Source organism: Chroicocephalus ridibundus, chromosome 10 (assembly GCF_963924245.1).
Source record: "Chroicocephalus ridibundus chromosome 10, bChrRid1.1, whole genome shotgun sequence".
Lineage (NCBI taxonomy): Eukaryota > Metazoa > Chordata > Aves > Charadriiformes > Laridae > Chroicocephalus > Chroicocephalus ridibundus.
The window spans coordinates 6,799,430-6,818,895 of NC_086293.1; the positions used below are offsets into that span (position 1 = coordinate 6,799,430).

Below are 19,466 nucleotides of genomic sequence, written 5' to 3' on the forward strand. Positions count from 1 at the left end.
CTCCAACAGCTCCAGCAAGTGGCTCTTGCTCCAAGCTGGAAGGAGTCATATACCAAAACCGGAGTTAAGTAAGTCAAGTTTTGAGCTACGCTGCCTGTGCCGGTGATAAATGCTGTGCTGCAGAACAGTGCTGGAGACATGGGGGCACGCACCGTATCATCCCCCTTCTTCACGCAGTTAACAGTGGGCAACAAAGCGTAATAACGCAGAAAAGGCCACAGTTACGTAAAGTCACTTGAGCTTCTTAAGAAGATAAAGCAAATGAATTATTAATACTTCAGATGAAATCATAGGGAGTTAATAAGGATTACGTATTGTCCAGAAGGTGGACACAGACAACTTCCACCTGCGTGGAGCCAAACACCCGCCCTACTGTTCAGCTCTCTCGGGGATGCGCAAGGAGCTGCATCGTACATAGGTGGTTCCCCAAAAGAAAAGAAGGCTGTTCCTTAGCATTACAACACCGGTGAAACTTTTTTCTCCCCTACTCGCCCTCAGTTCCTAAAAAATCAGATTTCCAGAGGGGTTTCTGCAGGGGTTACCAAGCTTTTTTGATACAGCTTAGGACTGGAGAAGTGGCAGGGGTTGGGTCTCTCCACCTGCAGAAATTCAACCCTCGCCCTGAGTCACCGTGCACTTCAAGGAAGAGATACCGAGGACCGTACTGACCTCAGCTGCTGAGCTTCCTCATTACAGGAGGCATCATCATCTGGAGATAAGCATGCAATACTACCTGCTTACACCCCCCCCCTTTCTTTCATGTGGCTTAATTTCTGTAAGTGATTAACATTTGAGAAATTGTACTTTGTTAGCCAAAGGTTTAAAGCAGCAGATGATCCCCAGGCAAAGCCAGTGTAGTTATAAAGCTGGTGTTACTACTAGGGGTCTGAAACCAGCTGCCCAAACAGCAAATTTAGCCTTGATCTCACTTGGATAGAGCCTGGGAAGCAGAATAAAGAAGTGTAGGTAGACTAGAAAACATCCTACCAAGGTAAAGAAAAATTCCATAGGAATTTCAAGCAAAAGCTAAAAAAAAAAAAATAAAAAAAAATCTGAATTCAGTTATTCAGTTGCCTATGTGAACCATTTTCATCTTATGGGGAAATTATTCTGATTTTTAACTACTAATCAGTTATAGACTGATTCTTCCTTTAAGCCTCCTACATTTTCTGTTTGTCCCCTCTTTCCTTAGCAGTGGTGTTTCCCCCTGCCAAAACTCATTTCCCTATCTCCGCAGGCCAAATGCTCTGAAGGACAGATAACAGCTCTCCCTGAGCACAATGCTGCCTCTCCAGTTCCTTACCCCAAGTAGAGGACACGGCTACAGTATGGTAAGATAACAGAACTCCAAAGCTTTAGTGCCTACCCATTTATTTCATACCCAGCCTCATAAAATTACAAAGCAGTTAATGAAACCAAGCCATAAAAATAATGTCCCTACTTGAACAAGGTAACGTACACACTTAAATATGACCACAAGGATAATGTAAGGAGCTGAAGGATTGTTGTCACCAATCTTGAGCTGCCAAATTGTCTTCGGGGCTTCTCTGTGTATGGGGAGGGCAGACAAAAGCTCCAGCACAAAGCAGATGGGTGGCTGTGCCCCGAGTGCACGTATGAGCTGGAATTGTCCTAAATTGCTTCTCGTGGGACCTCCTCAGCTCACTGAAAGGTGGGTCCCAGCCCTGACCTGTTTCCTTACCCCACCTGGAGACACTGGCGAGGTGTGTTGGTGTGTGGGCACATTGGGCCTGTGCTGGGGTCACCTGTGGCTCCTGCTTGTCCGCTCCATTGAGCAGCTGCTCCTGAGTGTGGCTACGTGCTTGCTGCTGATCCAACACCCTTTTCCCTGGAGACTGTTGATCCCTATCTTCTACCAGGCTGGCTGCATTCACATCCAGATCTGCAAAATGGCTACAGTTGCTCCACCTCCCCTCTTTATTTGTGATTTTTTTTTACAAAATTCGTCTCACTTAAAAAAAACAAACCCAAAACAGACCCTAAAACGCCGAGTAGAAGGCTAAGGAACGGCGCAAGTCCCGGTAGGGAGCCAGCAGCGGCGGGACCGAGGGAGGGACGGCAGGGCCCGCACCGGCATCACGCCCGGGGCAGCCGGTGCCCGCGTCGCCCCGCGGGGGGACCGGGCGAGGCGCGGGGCGTGCGGGCTCGCCCGCCGCAGAGGTGAGCCCGCGTCCGTCCCCGCGTCCGTCCGTCCGTCCATCCCGGCGCTGCCGGTCGGGAGGGAGCGGCGCTGCCCGGCGGGGCGGGGGCTGCCCGGGGCCGGTCCCCGCCGCTCCGCTCCGCCCCGCCCCGCGCGGGGCGCGCACACCCGCGGGCAGCTCCGCGGGGCTCCGCGGCCGCCAGGACCCTCCGCCGAGCGGCTTCCCCGTACACCGCCGGGCCGAGCCGTCCTCCGCCGGAGCCGAGCAGGCGCCGCCGCAGATGTGGGGCTGCCGCCGCCGCCGCCGCGGCTGCCCGCAGGGCCGGCGCTGCCGAGGTAGGAGCCCCGGTGGCCGGGGCCTCCCGCTGCCTCCCCCGCTCGGCTGGGTGCCCGCCGCCGGGGGGGTTGGTTCTTCCCTTCCCGTGGGGCAGCCCCCCCCCGGAGGGTGCCACGCGTGTCGGGGCAGGGCTGGAGGGGCGAAGGTGGCGTTTTGTGGGACGCCCTGGTCGGCGTTTTCCCTTCCAGCCCCGCCAAGGAGCGAGGGTGACCGGCATCGCGGGCGGTGGGGAATCACGGCTTCGTGGGGGACAGCCCGGTGCGGAGGAAGGTTGGGGAGACGTGGTGTGGAAAGAGGGAATCGTGGCGTTCCAGTGCTTGTTTGCTTTCCGAGTTATTTTTGGAAATTGCTTTGCTGTGAGGGATTTATTAATATTTTTTTTAACTGTCTGTGGGAAGGTGTATTTACGTTGTGCTCCTCCAAGCGTCGATGCTTTCCATTGGCCAAGGAAGGCTGTAAAATCAGTGTTTTGGCAAATGCTGATCCAACCGGTTGGTTGTTCTTTCCTATTCCTAATGGCAACACCATAAAAACACGTAATCTGCATCTTTTTTATCTTTCCCTGTGAGATTTGACTGCTGGCTGGTTGGAGCCCTTCCTCGGGAAGGGCTGACTCTCCCTGAGGACCGAGGGGCCTGGCGTGTTCATTAGGCACTTTGTGTAATGCAGGATGACAGCTCTGACGCAAGGGCACCAAAACTTTGAAACATAGGCTCAGTCTTGGTTATGTTTGGGTGTTTTTCCCCCCCTTTCCAGGAATATTGTATTACTAAGGCTGGAAGGCAAACCTGGCGCCTTCCTGGGCTCTCCTGCAGCTGCGGGGCAGGACAGGGAAGCGGGGACGGAGGCAGAAGAAGAGTCGTGTTGCACAAGGGTGTGTTAACGGGACCAGGGAGTCCTGGCCTGGCACCCTGAGCTGCCTGGTGCCGTAGAAAATTGGGTGTCACTGGGTGTAGAGTGGCCGTGGCTCCTGCCTGGTGACTCAGAGAATTGCTCTTGTTTACAGCCATCGATTTGCTTCTGCCAGTGTTATAGTAGGCATCTGCCTACTTTGTCCATGCCTGACTCCAACCCAGGGCATGGGAATGGATTTCAGTAAGGTTGGTGGTTTCCAAACCACCTGGACTATGGGTGGGGGAACACCCCAATTAAGCTGTTGTGACGCAGTGATGGGCCACCGCTTACCCGTGGGTGAACTGAAAACCCTTCATTGTTCTTCGGGTTGCGTGTGCGATGCTTGCGCCGGCGTCTTCAATGAGCAGTGATTTGTTGGCTATGCCCAAATGGATACGGCTCTCGCTTCTCGTTCTCAACACCTTGTAGCCTGGCTCAGTGGTGTCTCTTGTAGCAGGTGCCGTTGTGCTCCTGTGGCTCTTCAGAGTGTGGGGAGGGGGGAAAAAAAAAAGTTAATGTTGAAGAAATGTGAAGATTCTTTAAGATTTTTAAATCTTTAAAAACAGTAATTCTGAATTAAACATTTTATATTGCTAAATGCTGAAGAGAAACTAGTTAACATGAGGCAAAAACATAGTAAACCAAATACAACTCAGAGCGATCCCTTATAGGGTCAGTTGATTTTTGTAGTGCTCTGCGGAGAGCTGAAGATGGGGCTGAATAAATACCGTTTGTGGGACTCCTGGTGCTCATCCAATGTGTTGCAGAGCAGTTTGTGAAGTTTCCAGTAAGTTTGCTTAATGTGGCCTTACTCAGTTGGGAGGCACTCCCATAATTACGGCTGCAATTAAAAGCAATAATATCCATTTACATAAGGTCCCGGTCCTTTTAAATCGGCGCATCATCTAATGAGAGCATTCGTGTAGGGATAGTTATGCAGGACGAGGACACAAAGCTGAGAGCATCGCCGGGGGGGATTTTGTTTCAGAACTGTTTTGAGGTCATTTGAAGGAAGGGTCGGCTTTGAAATAGGACATTTTGTTACAAAAAAGTACTAAGTTATAAATATAACCCTTACCAGTAGTAGGATGTTGTTGAATTAAGTGCTTTTAGCACTTTATTTTTTTTTATATATCACCCATCTAATTTAAAAAAAAATCAGGCTGGTTACTCCAGTATTTTTCTCAATTTGATTGCGTCAATGTTCCTTCTGCTCTTATGAGTAAGAGATTTGGTAAATCCAACTTGCGGATGAGATCTTAATTGCTGACGAAGCACTACGGATGTGTTCTAAATTGCTCACTGAAGTTGCATGGTTTCCTTGGGGCTTAAACTGTGCACGTAATGTCCATGAATTTTTCTGTGAAATGAAATGTAAACATTAGACTTTAAATGCTGGAAAACATAATACATTTGGGGAGCATTTCGGCTTTCATCTGAAGGAGGTGACCTGGTGGGTACTCTCACATTCTCACTCTATATGGGTTTTTTTGGGTTTTGTTGGTTTTGTGTAGAGTTTTGGGTTTTGGTTTTTTTTGTGTGTGTGTGTGTTTGTTTTTTTTTTTTAATTTACTGAATATAGTGTAAGCTTGTGTCCCCACACCCTGGGTGGGGCAGGCCCTTGGGAAGAGTCATAAGGCAAATGTAGTAGAAAGGCTAAAAATTCTCAAAATACAACTGAGGAAGCACCAGCTGTGGGTCTGAGAAGCACTGCCTTCCTTGGGTCTGCTCTGGTTTTCCCTATAAGCTGTTTTTTTTCCATTTTAAGTCAAATAATTAGTCTGTTAACCTTTTGTCGCAGACATAGCAGTTGACTTGTGGTCTCTGAGAGTGTGTGAGGCAAAGTAATTAAATTGTATAAGGGAGTGAAAGAGAATAACGAACTCCAAACTCACTAGTCTGTCTAGTTGGGCTCTCCAGTGGCTAAAATGAAGTCATTTAAGTTGATTCCTGATTTTACTCAATTTTTATCAGGTGCTCAAAGTGAGGATATGGGAAGCAGTCCCACACTGCTTCACACAGGTTGTTATTTTCGGAGGTGGTGGGTTTATTTCAGGTGTGATTTGGTTGTGCAGAGGGGTGGTTTCAGGGGGGGGAAGCACTGGCCTGGCTGACTCCGATAAGAAACCACGTGGGGCCAGCTTGGCTAATAACCAGGCTTGGTTATTCTTGGGTGCCTGCCAAAACCTGGCCCTAAATATTGTAATTGCATGCTAATTATGAATGCTGATCTCCAGGTGTACTTACCGTATTACCAGGTGAAGTACTGACCTTGTAGCTGTCGGGTGGTTCCTGGGTGTGATGTGGCTGTTTTAGGTAAAATCACTGTCATGTGGCGGGGCTGCGAATTTGTGTCTGCTCAAAAAGATGCAATGTTTGTGGTTTTGCATGAAACGTGTTTATTTACCCATGCAGTGCAGTTGTAAGTGCCTTTGAGGCGCTTTTTTGATCCTGTCAAACAAACTCATCTCTCATTTGAGAAGCTGGGGAAGGGGGGGGCTCTTGGCATCTGCAGCGTTTAAGGATCTGAAGCAGCGCACCAGAATTAACCCTGAAGTCTTTAAGCGTGTAGCTGCCACGGTACGTCCTGAACACAAAGGATGAGTCTCATAATTGCGACTGACTTCTATCCATGTGATGGATAAAAGGGATGTTTTGTAATGTTTTATTAATAAAATGGGACGGATTTGTCATGAGTGCCCTTGTGGAAACAATGTGCCTGTTACAGCTTTAAATTTGCGTGCGTCGGTATAATTTCAGCACAACTGGTTACTTAGATATCTGAAATGACTGTGTGGCATTAGTTTCCAGATGATTCAGTACGTTACTATCTTGTTTACAGGCCATGCATGAGTAGGAAAGGGTAAGTTCTTATTTCCCATCTTCACTCTGAAGTTGACCACCTAAAACTTGTTCCCAAATAATTATTTTCCGGAATGTGAATTTTCTTTTCTTTCTGCATAGTGTCAAGTCTTTGTGTCACAGTCTAGGAGCTGGCTTCACGCACGCTGTGCCTCGGCAGCGGGAATCGCTGGGCTCCCTGCAGCTGCTCTCCTCTCAACTAGAGTTACAACAGCCGCGGATCCGCTGTGGGGCTGGGACGTAGCTGTTGGGTGACGCCGAGAAGTGACTTAGACGTGCTATTTCTGCCTTGCTCCAAAAAGCCGCTTGTGGTGTTGCATCTTTTGAAATGGGTTTGCACGTGAATGATTTCTCCATCTGCAGGCAGCGCTGCGTTTCGTTAGTTGGGTTAGTCCCTGCTGGAACTGCAGAGGCTCGATTGGATCCTGCCTGCGTTTTCGGTGCTTAAATGGGAAGGTCTCCTTCAGCAGCAAGAAATCCTCACGACTGGATTATATACAGTTTGCCGACGGGTAGTTCAAATCACATGATGCAAGGGACAAAGTATTTGTGGTGATTTATTTATGGTTAAAAGCCTCATATGACAGACACTACACACCCCTTTTGACATGAACTAATCGGGGAGCACAACAAACACGAGTTGTTTTGATGTGTCTGAAACTGCTTCGGCCAGTTGTCACTGCCACAACAATATTTGGATTTAAGGCTGGCTTTGTCTTCCTTTTAAGGTTTTTTTATGATCCCTGGAAATCTAATTGATGTTGTCGGTTAATAACAAGCAATGTTTGTTGTTCATGGGAACCCTGTGGATATTCTTAAGCACAGAGCTCTGCAACATTTACCTTCTGCATTAAGGAGGGAAAAAATAGAAGAGCTTTGTAGTTTTTCTGTTACCAGTGTAAAACTGGTTTCCCCAAAACAATGGGGAGATTTCAGGGGTTCGTGACCTCTTGCAATTAAAAAATTTCAGATGGCTTGTGAGAGGCAGATGGATGGGGCAGAGGAGGAGGGGGGGAAAAAGGCAGCCCTTGCTGTGGAGGAAACAAGCACTCCTGCTACAGCTGAAGTCATTACTCATTGTTTGTAGGAGATTGATCTAGCTGCATTTTTATTATTATTTTTATTCTGAGAATTGCTTTGTTTGGGGATTAGAATACAGGAACTTAAAATTCAAGCGGTTCTGGAAGAGATGTTGTGGTTAAACCGTGACAGATGTCTCCCACGGATTTAGGTCTTGGGGTTGCAATTGCTTTTTTTTTCTTCCCCAGGTGAGGTCAGTTCCAAGGACTTGGGCTCATCCAGTGGCAATCTCGTGTCCGATGGGACAGGCTGAAGCACTTTGTGTAGTGGGAGCAGTGGCAAGGCAGCTTTTCTCTCTTGGTAGCTGGTGTTCACTAAAATGTAGACCAATGTTTTTGAGACCTCTGTCCTGTGTCAAATAAGGGTCAAGTCAGTCAATGACTTTAGATGTCCTTGGTGGTGAGGGGAGACCCGAGGAGGACACAGACCAACCCACCATGCGGTGGCCAGAGCCACCAAGCCTGGACAGCTGGTTTTTCACTGGACCTGGCAAGCGTAAGGGCTGGTGTCCTTACTTGCTTTTGATTCTTTTCTTTTTGTTTGTTTTTGTCTTACATCTTTATATCCTGTATATTGTTTTGCTGTCAATTTATATTTGAGTGTCTGAATGTGTATTTACACATTCTGGTGCCAAAGGTTCTCACACACGCTCTATGTGATGGAGTATGGCCTTTTGTACATCTGAATAATTTCTTACAATTTATTTTCTCTAGGGAGACTTGTGCTGAAACAAAGTTATTGTAAGGAGTAGAAAGAAAATTCAGGGGTTTTGTTTAAAAAAAAAAAAAGAGAATGTTTCTTTGCTAATATGATGCTGGCGACTCTAACTTGGTAAATGTTTCCCCTTGCAAGAGCTTTTATTTGTAGCATTTGTGTTGTGTAGCCTGTGTGCACTCCATAAATTAGATTATTTTGGCTATCGTAATTTTATTATCCTTATTAAGCTTCCTCATCTACATATTGATCCTGTTATTCTCAGGAAGATGATAAGCCATCTAGCTGTACTTGCAAAATACACAGAAAATGAGAAATCTGCCCTGGAGGCTACAAAGGCTGAGATTCACCAGTGATTTGGATCCCTGTATGTCTGTCCTGTGTTTTTTTTCCCCTTCAGTGCTAGGTTTTAGACGACACTAAACACCATTGCAGTTTGGCAAATTAAGATTAATTTTGCTTTTATTATAAATTCATTCATCAGTAGCTTCTGAGAAGCTTTGCTCTAGTTTGCTTGTATTTTTTATTTGGATGAATATGCTTCTTTTTCATAAGATTAAGACTATTTCCAGAGGCAGCTGGCGTCACGTATGCCATGAGTTTTTTTCCTCCTTGTGTCAGTGTCAGTTTTCCATGCCGGCTTTCCAGAGGGATTTATTCTTTACTGTCAAAAACCAGCTTTTCTGTCTCCGTTGCCTACGGGACATGCATGAAACCAAGTATAACTGTAGGTGCGTGTAGAGGACCGGGGGCTCAATCACTGCCCCATTAACTTGTTGGCTCTTGCTTCCGTTGCCATGGGCTTTTTCCTTAATGACCTACTTATCCCATACGCTAATATATGCTGGAGTACTAAACTCTGTTGGACCTTTAGCTCCTGACCCCCCATTTTCTGTGTTTGTTCTCTCTCTCAGCCGAGGCTGGTCCCTCTTACGACGTGAGGTTGTATAACTTCCTCCTCAGCCTCTCCTGAACTCAGCCTATTTTGGGTGCTTCTGTCTATTTATTTATGTCACTGAAATGTTTGGACCCCTGTCTTGTTCCTTATTCTGCCTCACCTCTCTGCAGAGTCACTGCATATTCTAACAAATTGTTGTTGTTTTTTCTTTCATGATACTCTTTCCCCCTTCCCCGTCCGGTGTTTCCTCCTCCTCCCACAACTTGACCTTGCCTTGCTCTTGTTGCCCCATGCCCTATTTCAGACGTTCTCATGGCTTCAACTTCTATAATATGCTGATGACTCACAGATGCATTTTACACCCCTGACGGTTTGTCACCCGGTCCAGCGGCTGTCTTCCCCCTCGTCTTTTTGTCTTTGATTTCTCCATCAGTAGTCATTCAATATGTCAGGCCCCAACCCCCTGATGGTGCTTCCTACGTTCTCTTTATCTCTTGTCTTTTAACATGCTGACACCTGATAGGTGGCTTCATCCCAAAGCCTTCATGATTTTTCTTGAATTTGTTTGTTTTACTGCATTTGGATGACACGCAAATTCTGCATTTCTTTATTGTCAATATATTTCTCCGTTTGTAGCTCATCAGGCAACTTTCCTAATGCATGTAATGACATTTAACAGATGTTTTGCTTTAAAGTGGCTGTCCTGAGAAATTTTACTTCTGAAGTCAGTTGATAGCGCTTGGTTTTAAAGATAGCATTAAGTATTTTAGTTCCACTCTGAGAAGGCAGCTGCCCTTGTTCTGTTGGGTTTTCTTTTATATTTAGCAGCCCAGCTCTAGCTGTTAGAAACAAGTGGGATTCATGGCATCCTAGCTGAATGAAAGGACAAAGGATATGTATACATTATAAAATATCTAATGTAAATAAAATATCTACTATAAAACTAGTTATAAGTTAGCGTAATTAATCAACTTTTCAGCCTGGAGGAGGGGTTTCTTTTATTCAAAATTGCTAATCCTTTCCTCACGTTCCTTTTAGCTGTATTCTTACTTGCAACAGCAACCCCAGATTCGGAATTGGGAAGGTTTTTCTCATAAGTTCATGTGACTGGAAAAGAACAGAGAATTTTAAGGTGATAGAGACACTTTCAGACTGCTTAATAGAGATTGCTTTTATGCAGGTTCGATAGGCACAAAGACAAACATCCTAGTGGGTGCAAGTATGTTTTGCTTTCCTTTGAAATATTACAAATCTGTCAAGCCTTGGATTCCCTGGGTTGTATCTCAGGTTCCAGGTAACTGATGCAGCAGTGGATAAGCGGAGTCGCTGATGTATTGCACTTCCAAGGAAGAGGAGCGCGTATCAGGGTACACCCACCTGCTGTCCAGAGGTTGTGCAAGGCTGTACGTGCTGTTGCTGTAGTAACAACATTGGATCCTACCAGAGCAATGTGTAGGAACGACTGTCCTCGGTAGACTTAACCATCTTGGAAACTCAGTATTTTCTATTTTCAGTTAGCCTCTAGACCCATGACTGTAAATAGGCAATTTGTGCAAATGACATGTATTTTAATGTCCTTTTTCTGCACTTCTTAGAAGCACACGCCCCCCTCATGTAAATAGTTTGATGTCCCTGATATACAGTAAGCTACAAAGGGTTTTTTAACACTAGGTTGCGCTCAGAAAGCATGAATAATGGATGCCATCTTTCCTTTATGTTGTGCCGTAACAGGAAGATTGAAAATGTTGCTTAATGTTGTGACAACGGAAATAATCTTAAGCAATACCTGGAAGCACCACTTGAGGGTCTGGCTTATTTTTCAAGGACATAATTTCAATGTTCTCTCAGAGGTGAAGGTGGGAGGTGGCTGCTTGGACTGGGGATGTAAAGAATTAGGATAATTTAATAAACACGGTTGATGCAGACCAGCCTCAAATCCATGCCTCATTTTAGACTTAACACAGGAAACTTCATTGCATGAGACCAATGGCATCTCATTGATAGGGTTTATCTCCAGACGTTAGGTTTCTCCCACGTCTAAAATAGAGCGATTACTTCTTCTGAAACGTGATAAACATCTAAACTAACATCTTTATATATTTAGAAATAATAAAAGTACTCTGAATGGCCAAGCTTTCAAGAATGGTTCACGTAAAGATAAAGAACAAAGTGACAGTGTAGCAAGGTGCTTTGGTTTTGGTTTTTTTTTTAGTTGTTAATACTGTCTGTGTGAATCTCGGTTTATGCTCAGGGATTCTCATGCAATCCACATGGTGGTGGGATGATGTTCTGCTGATAACCTGCGTCTCTCCAGGTAATCTTAGCCTGTCTGATAGGTTTTACGTGCGTACAACACGTGGGTTCTGTAGAAAGCCATGCAAGAATTTATCAGTACAATTCTTACAATACACCCCCTATATAGCTATATATAGCTAGGGTTTGTTTCCTGGTCAGTAGGTCGTCATGGTTTTGAAAACATAACTGTGCTGGTATCAAGCCACATGTAAGCACTGCTGTAAGGGATGCATCGTTGTTTTGCATGCACAATGAATAACTATCACGTATTTATACGTCTTTGTGGGATCTTGGATGTTGTTTAAATCTGTTCCCCAATTAGCACTGAAGAGATTTCTTGTTCTTAGTAGTAGCTTATTCTTATATAAAGCATGATTATGTATGTTGGTTTTTTTGTTTTTGTTTTTTTTTTTTTTTTAATCTCTTTAGTAGATTGATCTGTAGCCAGGAAGTCTAGTAGTAAAATGAACTCTTACAAAATAACTTCTAAAGGTTTTGTTGCTGAGGGCAGATTCTTTTTTAGTTCTGAATCCTTAATGGCTTTGCTTGTCTTTGAGGTAGCAGTGTACTTCAAAACAACTGGAACTTTTTCCCTTTAGGCAGTGATAGGAAATAGGATATGGAGTGGATGGTGCCAGTAATAAACTTCCTTGTTGCTCAGAAGTGGAGTAAGTGCTAGGGCCATGTATCACAAGGCCTGATCCTTGTGATTTCAGTTGGTTTGGAATCAAGTCCTTAATAGCGGGATGTGTGAAGATGGTATGGGGAACCTGCTGAACTTGTCATGTGGGCTGCTTGAAATTTTTGGGGACTTAGTGGGCTATTTGTCATTTTTGTTGGTTTGACTACTGGGATATTAGGCTGAGTGGGAAAACAAAAAGGATGGTACTTTTGGTTGAGGAGAAGACCATAGGCAGTCTTGAGGAGATGGGAAATTGTCAGTTAACAAGTTGACGTAACAAAAAGTCCTGAGAAACTGAGCCGAGAAGGTATGAATCAATGCATGTTATTTTGCTAATATAGTATTACATCTCTCTTCCCTGATTGCTCATTGTGCATGCAAAGCTCTTAATGGGAAGGAACTTGTTCTGTTCTCTGTGGGAAGTTGTGTGAGAAGTTTTTTAACTTGTGAGGCATCTCTTCTGTAGGATGACTGTTCCCAAGGCATCGTCTGTCATCATCTAGGAGCTCAGGAAAAGCCTGGGAAGGAGAGAGCCACCTTTTCGGTTGCTAGTGCACCGTCCTTTATCCCTAGGTTTCCTTGGCAATTGAAGAGCAAAGTTGAGTTACTACTTGCCTTACAAAGGTGACAACATACCTAGTAGACAGCCACTGTCTTTTAGGCTGGTTGTTAAGAACTGCTCTTCCACAGTGAGGAAAAACCTGCCAGGCTTGATCTGTACTTCAGGAACATGAGAATTACCTGGGGGAGGGAGCATTCTGTCCCCTGCTGAGGTGGTAATGTAATAAAAGATGTGATCGAACAGGCTAAGTGTCCCATCTGCTCCACAGTAGTTTTGGTCATTACTGTGGAAACTCAGTGCAGTTGTATATTTTTGGATGTTGTTGTTACCCAGAAGCTGCAGCTTTTCACCATGTAAGAGCACTGTAACAAATGCTTGGTCAAAATGAAAAAAATCAGCACGACAGCGTATGAAGTGTGTGGGGAGAAATCTCTCCCATTCCACCCGAGATCCAGTTTTGAAATGTTGGAGTGTTGTTCCTTGTGAACAAAAAGGGTGAAGCATAGTTGTACATTTCGTCACCATCCCTTCTAATTGGCTCGTGGTGTTGTAACTGCCTTGTATATTAGATAGCTGTTGCTGGCTGTCCTCAGGTGATGCTTCCAGCTGCACAGATTTTGACCAATGAAGGACTACCACGAGCCTGTTGAAGGTATACCTGACACTTTTTTTTTTTCATTAAAAGACAAAATCAATTATAACTTCAATAGGAATTATCCTGTATGCTTTATACAAATATTGTGATGCAGCATAGCAGGCTGCCAGTTAGCTGGTCAGAGTGATCTAGTCCGTGTGGACACGGGGACCGTTGGTTGGATGTTGAAGCTGGATACATAAAATATGTGTGTGGCTGAAGACTGTGCTGGTGTGCGTCTGTGTTTCTTGAATAACATTCATCCTTAATGATCTTTGCAAATTCTGCGTTCCTCTGTGCCTCCTTAAACTGTGCTGAAACTAAGCTGCTGATGTGCTATGTGGCTGAAGTCTTTTGGAGCTGTGAGCTGGGGTGTGGGGGCGCATACGCCATCACTAGATACCTTCTTAGATGAGGAATAAGGACTCTGTCTCTTCCTCTTGCCATTGCAATATGTAGGAAATGTAGATACTTATTTTTAAGATGTTATAATTTAAACAAATTCCTGCTTGTTACTTCTAGCTGGAAGAGTAACCTGCTGGTTTACAATAGATAACACCTGGATTTAGGTTTTTGCCAGCTGTTTATTGCCAATTGTGTGCGTAGAGGTCAGATACTATTTGTTTTCTCAGTGACAAGTAAATAGCTGATAATTTTGACACCTAGAAGCGTTCAAGGCCAGGTTGGATGGGGCTTTGAGCAACCTGGTCTAGTGAAAAGTGTCCCTGCCCAGAGCAGGGGGGCTGGAACTTTAGATGATCTTTAAGGTCCCTTCCAACCTAAACCATTCTATTCTATGATATGAATACAGGGATACAAAATTTACTTCATGACATTGTGGTAAGAGAATTGCTTTAGAGAAATGGGTTAATGAGGAAATGTAAGTTGTTGGTGTTCAGTATCTAGAAAGAAATGGGGATATTTAGTTTTGAGTATGGACTTTCCCCCTTCCCCCCTCCACTAATTTATGTTTTTTCATGTGGTTGAGAAAATAACTCAGGATTAGTAGATAAACTCTTCTTCCCTGTCGCTTTCTGTAACCTCTGAGTCTACCTTGGGTGCCTAAAAGCCGAGAGTTGGTGTATTTTAACGCTAGCGTTCTGTGAAGCTTCGCTATCTGCTGGTGCAGTGTTTACAGCGTCACTTAGCTGTACGTTTCGGAGCTGTAAAAGCGCAGGAGTTAATTTTTCCAGGGGGATAGCCTGGGTACAGGCCAGCTGCTGCACCTCGCCGTGCTTAAACGAGCTTCCACCTCGCAGAGCCCGAAGCCCCTGCGGACCCCGGCCCCGGTGTCCCCAACCCCCCGGTGCCTGAGACCGGCCGCCAGGGGGCGCCCCCGGAGCGGCCGCGGGCGGTGCCAGGGCGCCACCTGGCGGGCGCGGCCGGAGCCCCGGCGTCCTGCTGCCCGCCGAGCGCCGGGCGGGGGGGTCTCGGCGGGGCTCCCCCAGCAAGGGGAGGCCTCGGACGGGACCCGGTGGGGGCAGTGACGGCCTCGGCTCCCAGTCCCCGTAGACATCTCCGGTTTGTGCGGCGTTTCGCAAGGGCACGGGGTGACGGCTCGGAACGCTCCCGAGCGTTGGTGGTTTGAGCCGCTCCGTCCCTCCCGGCTGACATCACACGCCGCTGCCGTAAACGCCGGCGGTCAAAGGGGGGCAATGGGAAGCTTCTGCTTTAGCAGCTTTTTGTCTTGAAAATCGTCCTCTGTGTTTCAGGAACTTCCCAGAAAAAGCTTCCTTGTGCTTTGCCACGAGAACAGGGTCAGGATATTGTCGTAGTCTGGTCGGGGCTGGCACGGGCTGGATGGACGGGCCCAGGCCAGTGGTGTGAGGTTCACCAAGGCCAAGTGCCAGGTCCAGCACTTGGGTCACAACAACCCCATGCAGCGCTACAGGCTTGGGGCAGAGTGGCTGGAGAGCTGCCCGGGGGAAAAGGACCTGGGGGTGTTGGTTGACAGCCGGCTGCATATGAGCCAGCAGTGTGCCCAGGTGGCCAAGGCAGCCAACAGCATCCTGGCCCGTGTCAGGAATAGCGTGGCCAGCAGGACTAGGGCAGTGATCGCTCCCCTGCGCTCGGCACTGGGGAGGCCCCACCTCGAGTGCTGTGTCCAGTTTTGGGCCCCTCACTACAAGAGAGACACTGGGGGGCTGGAGCGTGTCCAGAGAAGGGCACCGGAGCTGGTGAGGGGTCTGGAGCACAAGTCTTGTGAGGAGCGGCTGAGGGAGCTGGGGGTGTTCAGCCTGGAGAAAAGGAGGCTGAGGGGAGACCTTCTCGCTCTCCACAGCTCCCTGAAAGGAGGGTGTAGCCAGGGGGCTCAGTCTCTTCTCCCAAGTAACAGGTGAGAAGCCAAGAGGAAACGGCCTCAAGTTGCGCCAGGGAAGGTTTAGATTGGATATTAGGAAAAATTTCTTCACCAAAAGGGTTATCAAACATTGGAACAGGCTGCCCAGGGAAGTGGTTGAGGCACCATCCCTGGAGGTATTTAAAAGATGGGCAAATGTGGTGCTGAGGGACATGGTTTAGTGGTGGACGTGGCAGTGCTGGGTTAATGGTTGGACTCAATCTGAAAGGTCCCTTCCAACCTAGATGATTCTGTGATTCTATGAAACATCTCACATGCTTGATCTCGGGGCTTGGCACAGCGTGGGGACGACTCCGCAGCCATCCTGCTTAGAGAAACTGCGCATTGTGACCTCTGGCTGTGTCTGTGTACCCTTTAGTCATTTCACAGGTATCTGCTGAATCTCCTGCACTGCAGAAGGGCTTGTTTTTTTGTGTGAACTGTCTTTTTTTGTGTGAGCTGTATCTGCTGTGCTCTGTGCGGCGAGGGCGTTGGCACCCAGAGGACCGGAAAGTCGTCTTTTCTTATTCCAAGTAGTGAGCCTGGTGCTGCCGGAGAGATGGTGGGAAGACAGGAGGGAGAGATGTTGGGTGATTTATGGATGTTTTACAGGCTGTCAGGCTGTAAAGTGGTATCTTTACTAGGGAAATGAGATACGTGAAAGTGAGTTGCAGATATTGTGGAACTTGTATTATATGGTTACCACACGATACAGATGATGTACAAAGTAGGGTTTCTGTATGATCAAGCAGAAGCCTTGGTTCAGTCTCTTTTATTTGTACCTGACTCAGAAATAATTACCCCTTGCTGTATGCATTAAACCATGAGAGTTTCCTGTCTTGTCAGTCACTCATTTGAAAAGAATAACTCTGTTATTTGGCTCAAGCACGTTCTGTTTCTGTGCAGCAGTTCATTTTCCACGACTGCCTTTCCCCTTGACGCTTTGCCTCTGCAGAGGGGTGCGTTTTCAGGTAAGCTTTCTGCTCAGCGTGGCCCTGAGAGCAAAAGCTTTGCGTAAAAGCCTTCCAAGGAGTAAAGGCTTATTTGTGGTTTCCCTGTAGCAAACAGAGCCCAGTCTCCAGCACTTCACCTGCGGGAACCAGCCCTGCTTCTCACGCCTTTGCATTAGGACAGTGGTTGATGACAATGTGATTGTGCAGGTGGTGATCTCTATCATTTATTTGGAATTGAATGAGCAATGTTTATTTGTTCTGTCTTTTTCTAGGAATTGAATGTAGTGCTCTTGAAAACCATGTTTTGAAACAAGACCTCAGGAGTGGCATGGTATTTCTGTATTTGCTTTTTCTGTGTCTCAAAGAGCCCATTGCTGCACTGAGGTTATAAAAACCCCACAACTAACCCTTAAATAAGTTTGGTCAACAACACAATAGCATAAGTTTGTCATGAATCAAGCTGAAATCTTCACCTCACAAAAATAAAGGCTAGCAGGTGTCCACGCACACCTCTAATGTCATTACAAACACCTGGACAAACCCTTACCTAAGCTTCGTGCAGGTGACACTTCATTAAATCTGCCCGAGCAAGAAGAGAGTTCACTGATGGTGTGTCTCATGCTTGGGGGACAAGACTTAGAAATGTGGTAATTCACACTCCAGGCCTCTGAAAAATGCTATTCTTGTATGAACAGCATCAGGTCAGTGTTTTCAGCTGCGAGGCAGGTGTGTGGGTGGAGTTTCAGTTCTTGTGCAGTGTGGGGATTTGCAGAAAGGAGGTACGAACTTTGTTTCTAGAGACTGGAAGGATTTCATACGTTTTCCACTCAACATATGCAAAACAATCCTGAGAAGTGTATTTTATAAATCGGCATTCCTGTTAATCTCTTGTTTCTGTTAATATGACATCTGTTGTGGGCTTGCCTGGCTTTCTTGGAGGCACGGTGAGGAAAGCTGGAGGGTGCTGGCGGTTGCATCCCCTCGCCGCCATGGGGAGGGTGAGGTGGGTACGTCCTGATGCTGGACTCGACCCTGCAGTCAGCCATCCATCGCGATATTCCGTCTGCGCACGGGAGACGGGCTTCCGGGATTAACCTGGAACACAGATTAGACTGTTCCTGCTCACAGCGCTTTCGGCAGCTGTTGGAAGTAAATACATACTTAATAGGAGAAAGCAAAAAGCTTTTAAGTGTTCAAAAACTCCTTCTCTTCGCTCCTAGTTTTCTGACCCTTGTAATGTAACTCCTATAAACCCTCTGCCCCTCCCTGCTTTGGCTATCAGCTCCAAACAAAATCAGGAAAAAAATGTTAGGGTGAAAATATAGTGCAGGCGCCGACAGTCGAAAACTTGTAATCAGTCTCGAAGAGAAGGAAATCAGCTTTGAAAAGAGGGAAGGGCAGGTCAAGCAAACATGGTTTTGGAAAAACAGTGCTAACTCTCCTCAGGGTATCCCACCACATGTCTCTGAGAACTGATTTTCTGTTGTTTAGAAAGCTACGGTTTAGCTTGTAATGGAAAAGAAAAAATAACAATGATCCTGGGATGCTGAGAGTTTTACTGGTATCTAAAATATATATAATGTATTGACCTGCATTTGTATTTAGGCCAGTGTCGTAACATCCGAGTACTTGAGAGTGGATAATAATGAAAGTGCATGTTGCACTTTACTACTGTCTTTTCAGTGTGTTGCGTTAATCTTCTGTAAAACAGAGATGCATGTAATAATGAAATATTGAGCTTTTTTTAGGACTTTGTTCAGCCCAGTTCATGAGCTGGGTTTCTCTGGCTTGTAAAAGCGATGTGGAAATGCGAGAGCGCTGGATGCTGTGTTTAGCCACACCAGGGCTCCTACTGCACCACGGGATCTTTCCGGGGTAATTTGAGTAGTCTTTTTTGGGAGCTAAAGATCACAGGATCATAGAATGGTTTGGGTTAGAAGAGACCTTAAAGATCATCTAGTTCCAGCCCCGCCATGTTAGAAACCTATTGTTTATTTGTGGTTTTTTGCATCGGTATTAATTCAGCCTTCAGGCCAAAATAGAGCATAATTGGAAAAATACATCAGTCAACGCATGACTTCTTAAAACACGTTGCGTGCTCCCTGGACACGCTAATTTTAAGGCTTTAAAAAAGGCCCCTCCTGAGGCGGTTCTGAGGCGTTCCCTGCAGCCGCTCCTCAGTGGCCACCCCCGGCTGTGCCCCGACCCCTTGTTTTTGTCGCCCGCAGGCACAGCCCCGCTTCCCTACCGCTTTTCCCGGGGCCGGTGCCAGCCTGGGGCCGGTGCCAGCACCCCCTCGGCTTGGCGTGGAGACCCCATTTTGAAAAATAAACTGCGGGACGCGGGCTCACCCTGCCAGGCCGCCGCCCCCTCGGGGCCTGGGGACGGAGCCTCTCCCCTGAGGGAGCCGGGGCAGGAACCGAGGCGGGGAACTCCGTGTGGGCCTAAGGGCCCCGACCGGGCCGGGGACAGGGGCGGCGGGGCCGTCGCTTCCCTCAGGGAGGGTGTCGGGGCCGCCGCTTCCCGCGCCCGGCCTTGCCTCAGGGGGCGGCGCGGCCTCGCCCCCGCCGGGCTGGGAGGCGGTGCCCGCCCCGCCCGCCGCCACTGCAGTGGGAGCCGGGCGAGGATGGCGGCGGCGGCGGCCTCGCCGGCTCGGGAGCTCACGCAGAACCCGCTGCAGAAGACGTGGGAGCCCTACGACAACGGGCTGCCGGCGGGGCACAGCGCCCAGCGCGGCGGTGAGCGGGGCGGCGGGGAGGGACGGACGGATGGATGGAGAAGGGGTCTGCCCGGGCCGCGCTGTCGGAGCCCCGGCAGCTGTCAGCGGCCCCTCCTCCTCCTCCTCCTCCTCGGTTGAGCCGGGCCCCGTCCCCGGGGGCGGCTCGGCCTCAAGGGGGTCGGGGTGTGAGGAAAGCCGGTAGGGCGCCGCCGCCCTTGTCGACCCCCGCTGAGCTCCAAGTCCTTTTTTCGGGGCTTTAAGGCGCCTCTCGCCTCTGGTGCGAAAGGCTCGCGGAATGGTTGCCCCGGGGGCGATGTGGCGGGGACCACCGGCGGGT

General features: G+C 47.5%; 1 protein-coding gene across 5 annotated transcripts in view; it reads left to right on the forward strand.

Moving 5' to 3' along the window:
• Nucleotides 1–2,027: 2,027 nt before the first annotated feature.
• Nucleotides 2,028–19,466, forward strand: part of LOC134521405 (6-phosphofructo-2-kinase/fructose-2,6-bisphosphatase 4) — a 53,449-nt gene continuing 36,010 nt past the window's right edge. For 3 of the 5 annotated variants that reach the window (XM_063347834.1, XM_063347833.1, XM_063347836.1), the window contains exon 1: nucleotides 18,990–19,148. In XM_063347834.1, the coding sequence (XP_063203904.1) occupies nucleotides 19,037–19,148 (112 nt within the window). In that variant the 5' untranslated portion in view covers nucleotides 18,990–19,036. Of the gene's footprint in view, nucleotides 2,182–2,278; nucleotides 2,498–18,989; nucleotides 19,149–19,466 lie in introns of those variants that run through there. The other 2 variants (XM_063347837.1, XM_063347835.1) reach the window with 2 other exon arrangements.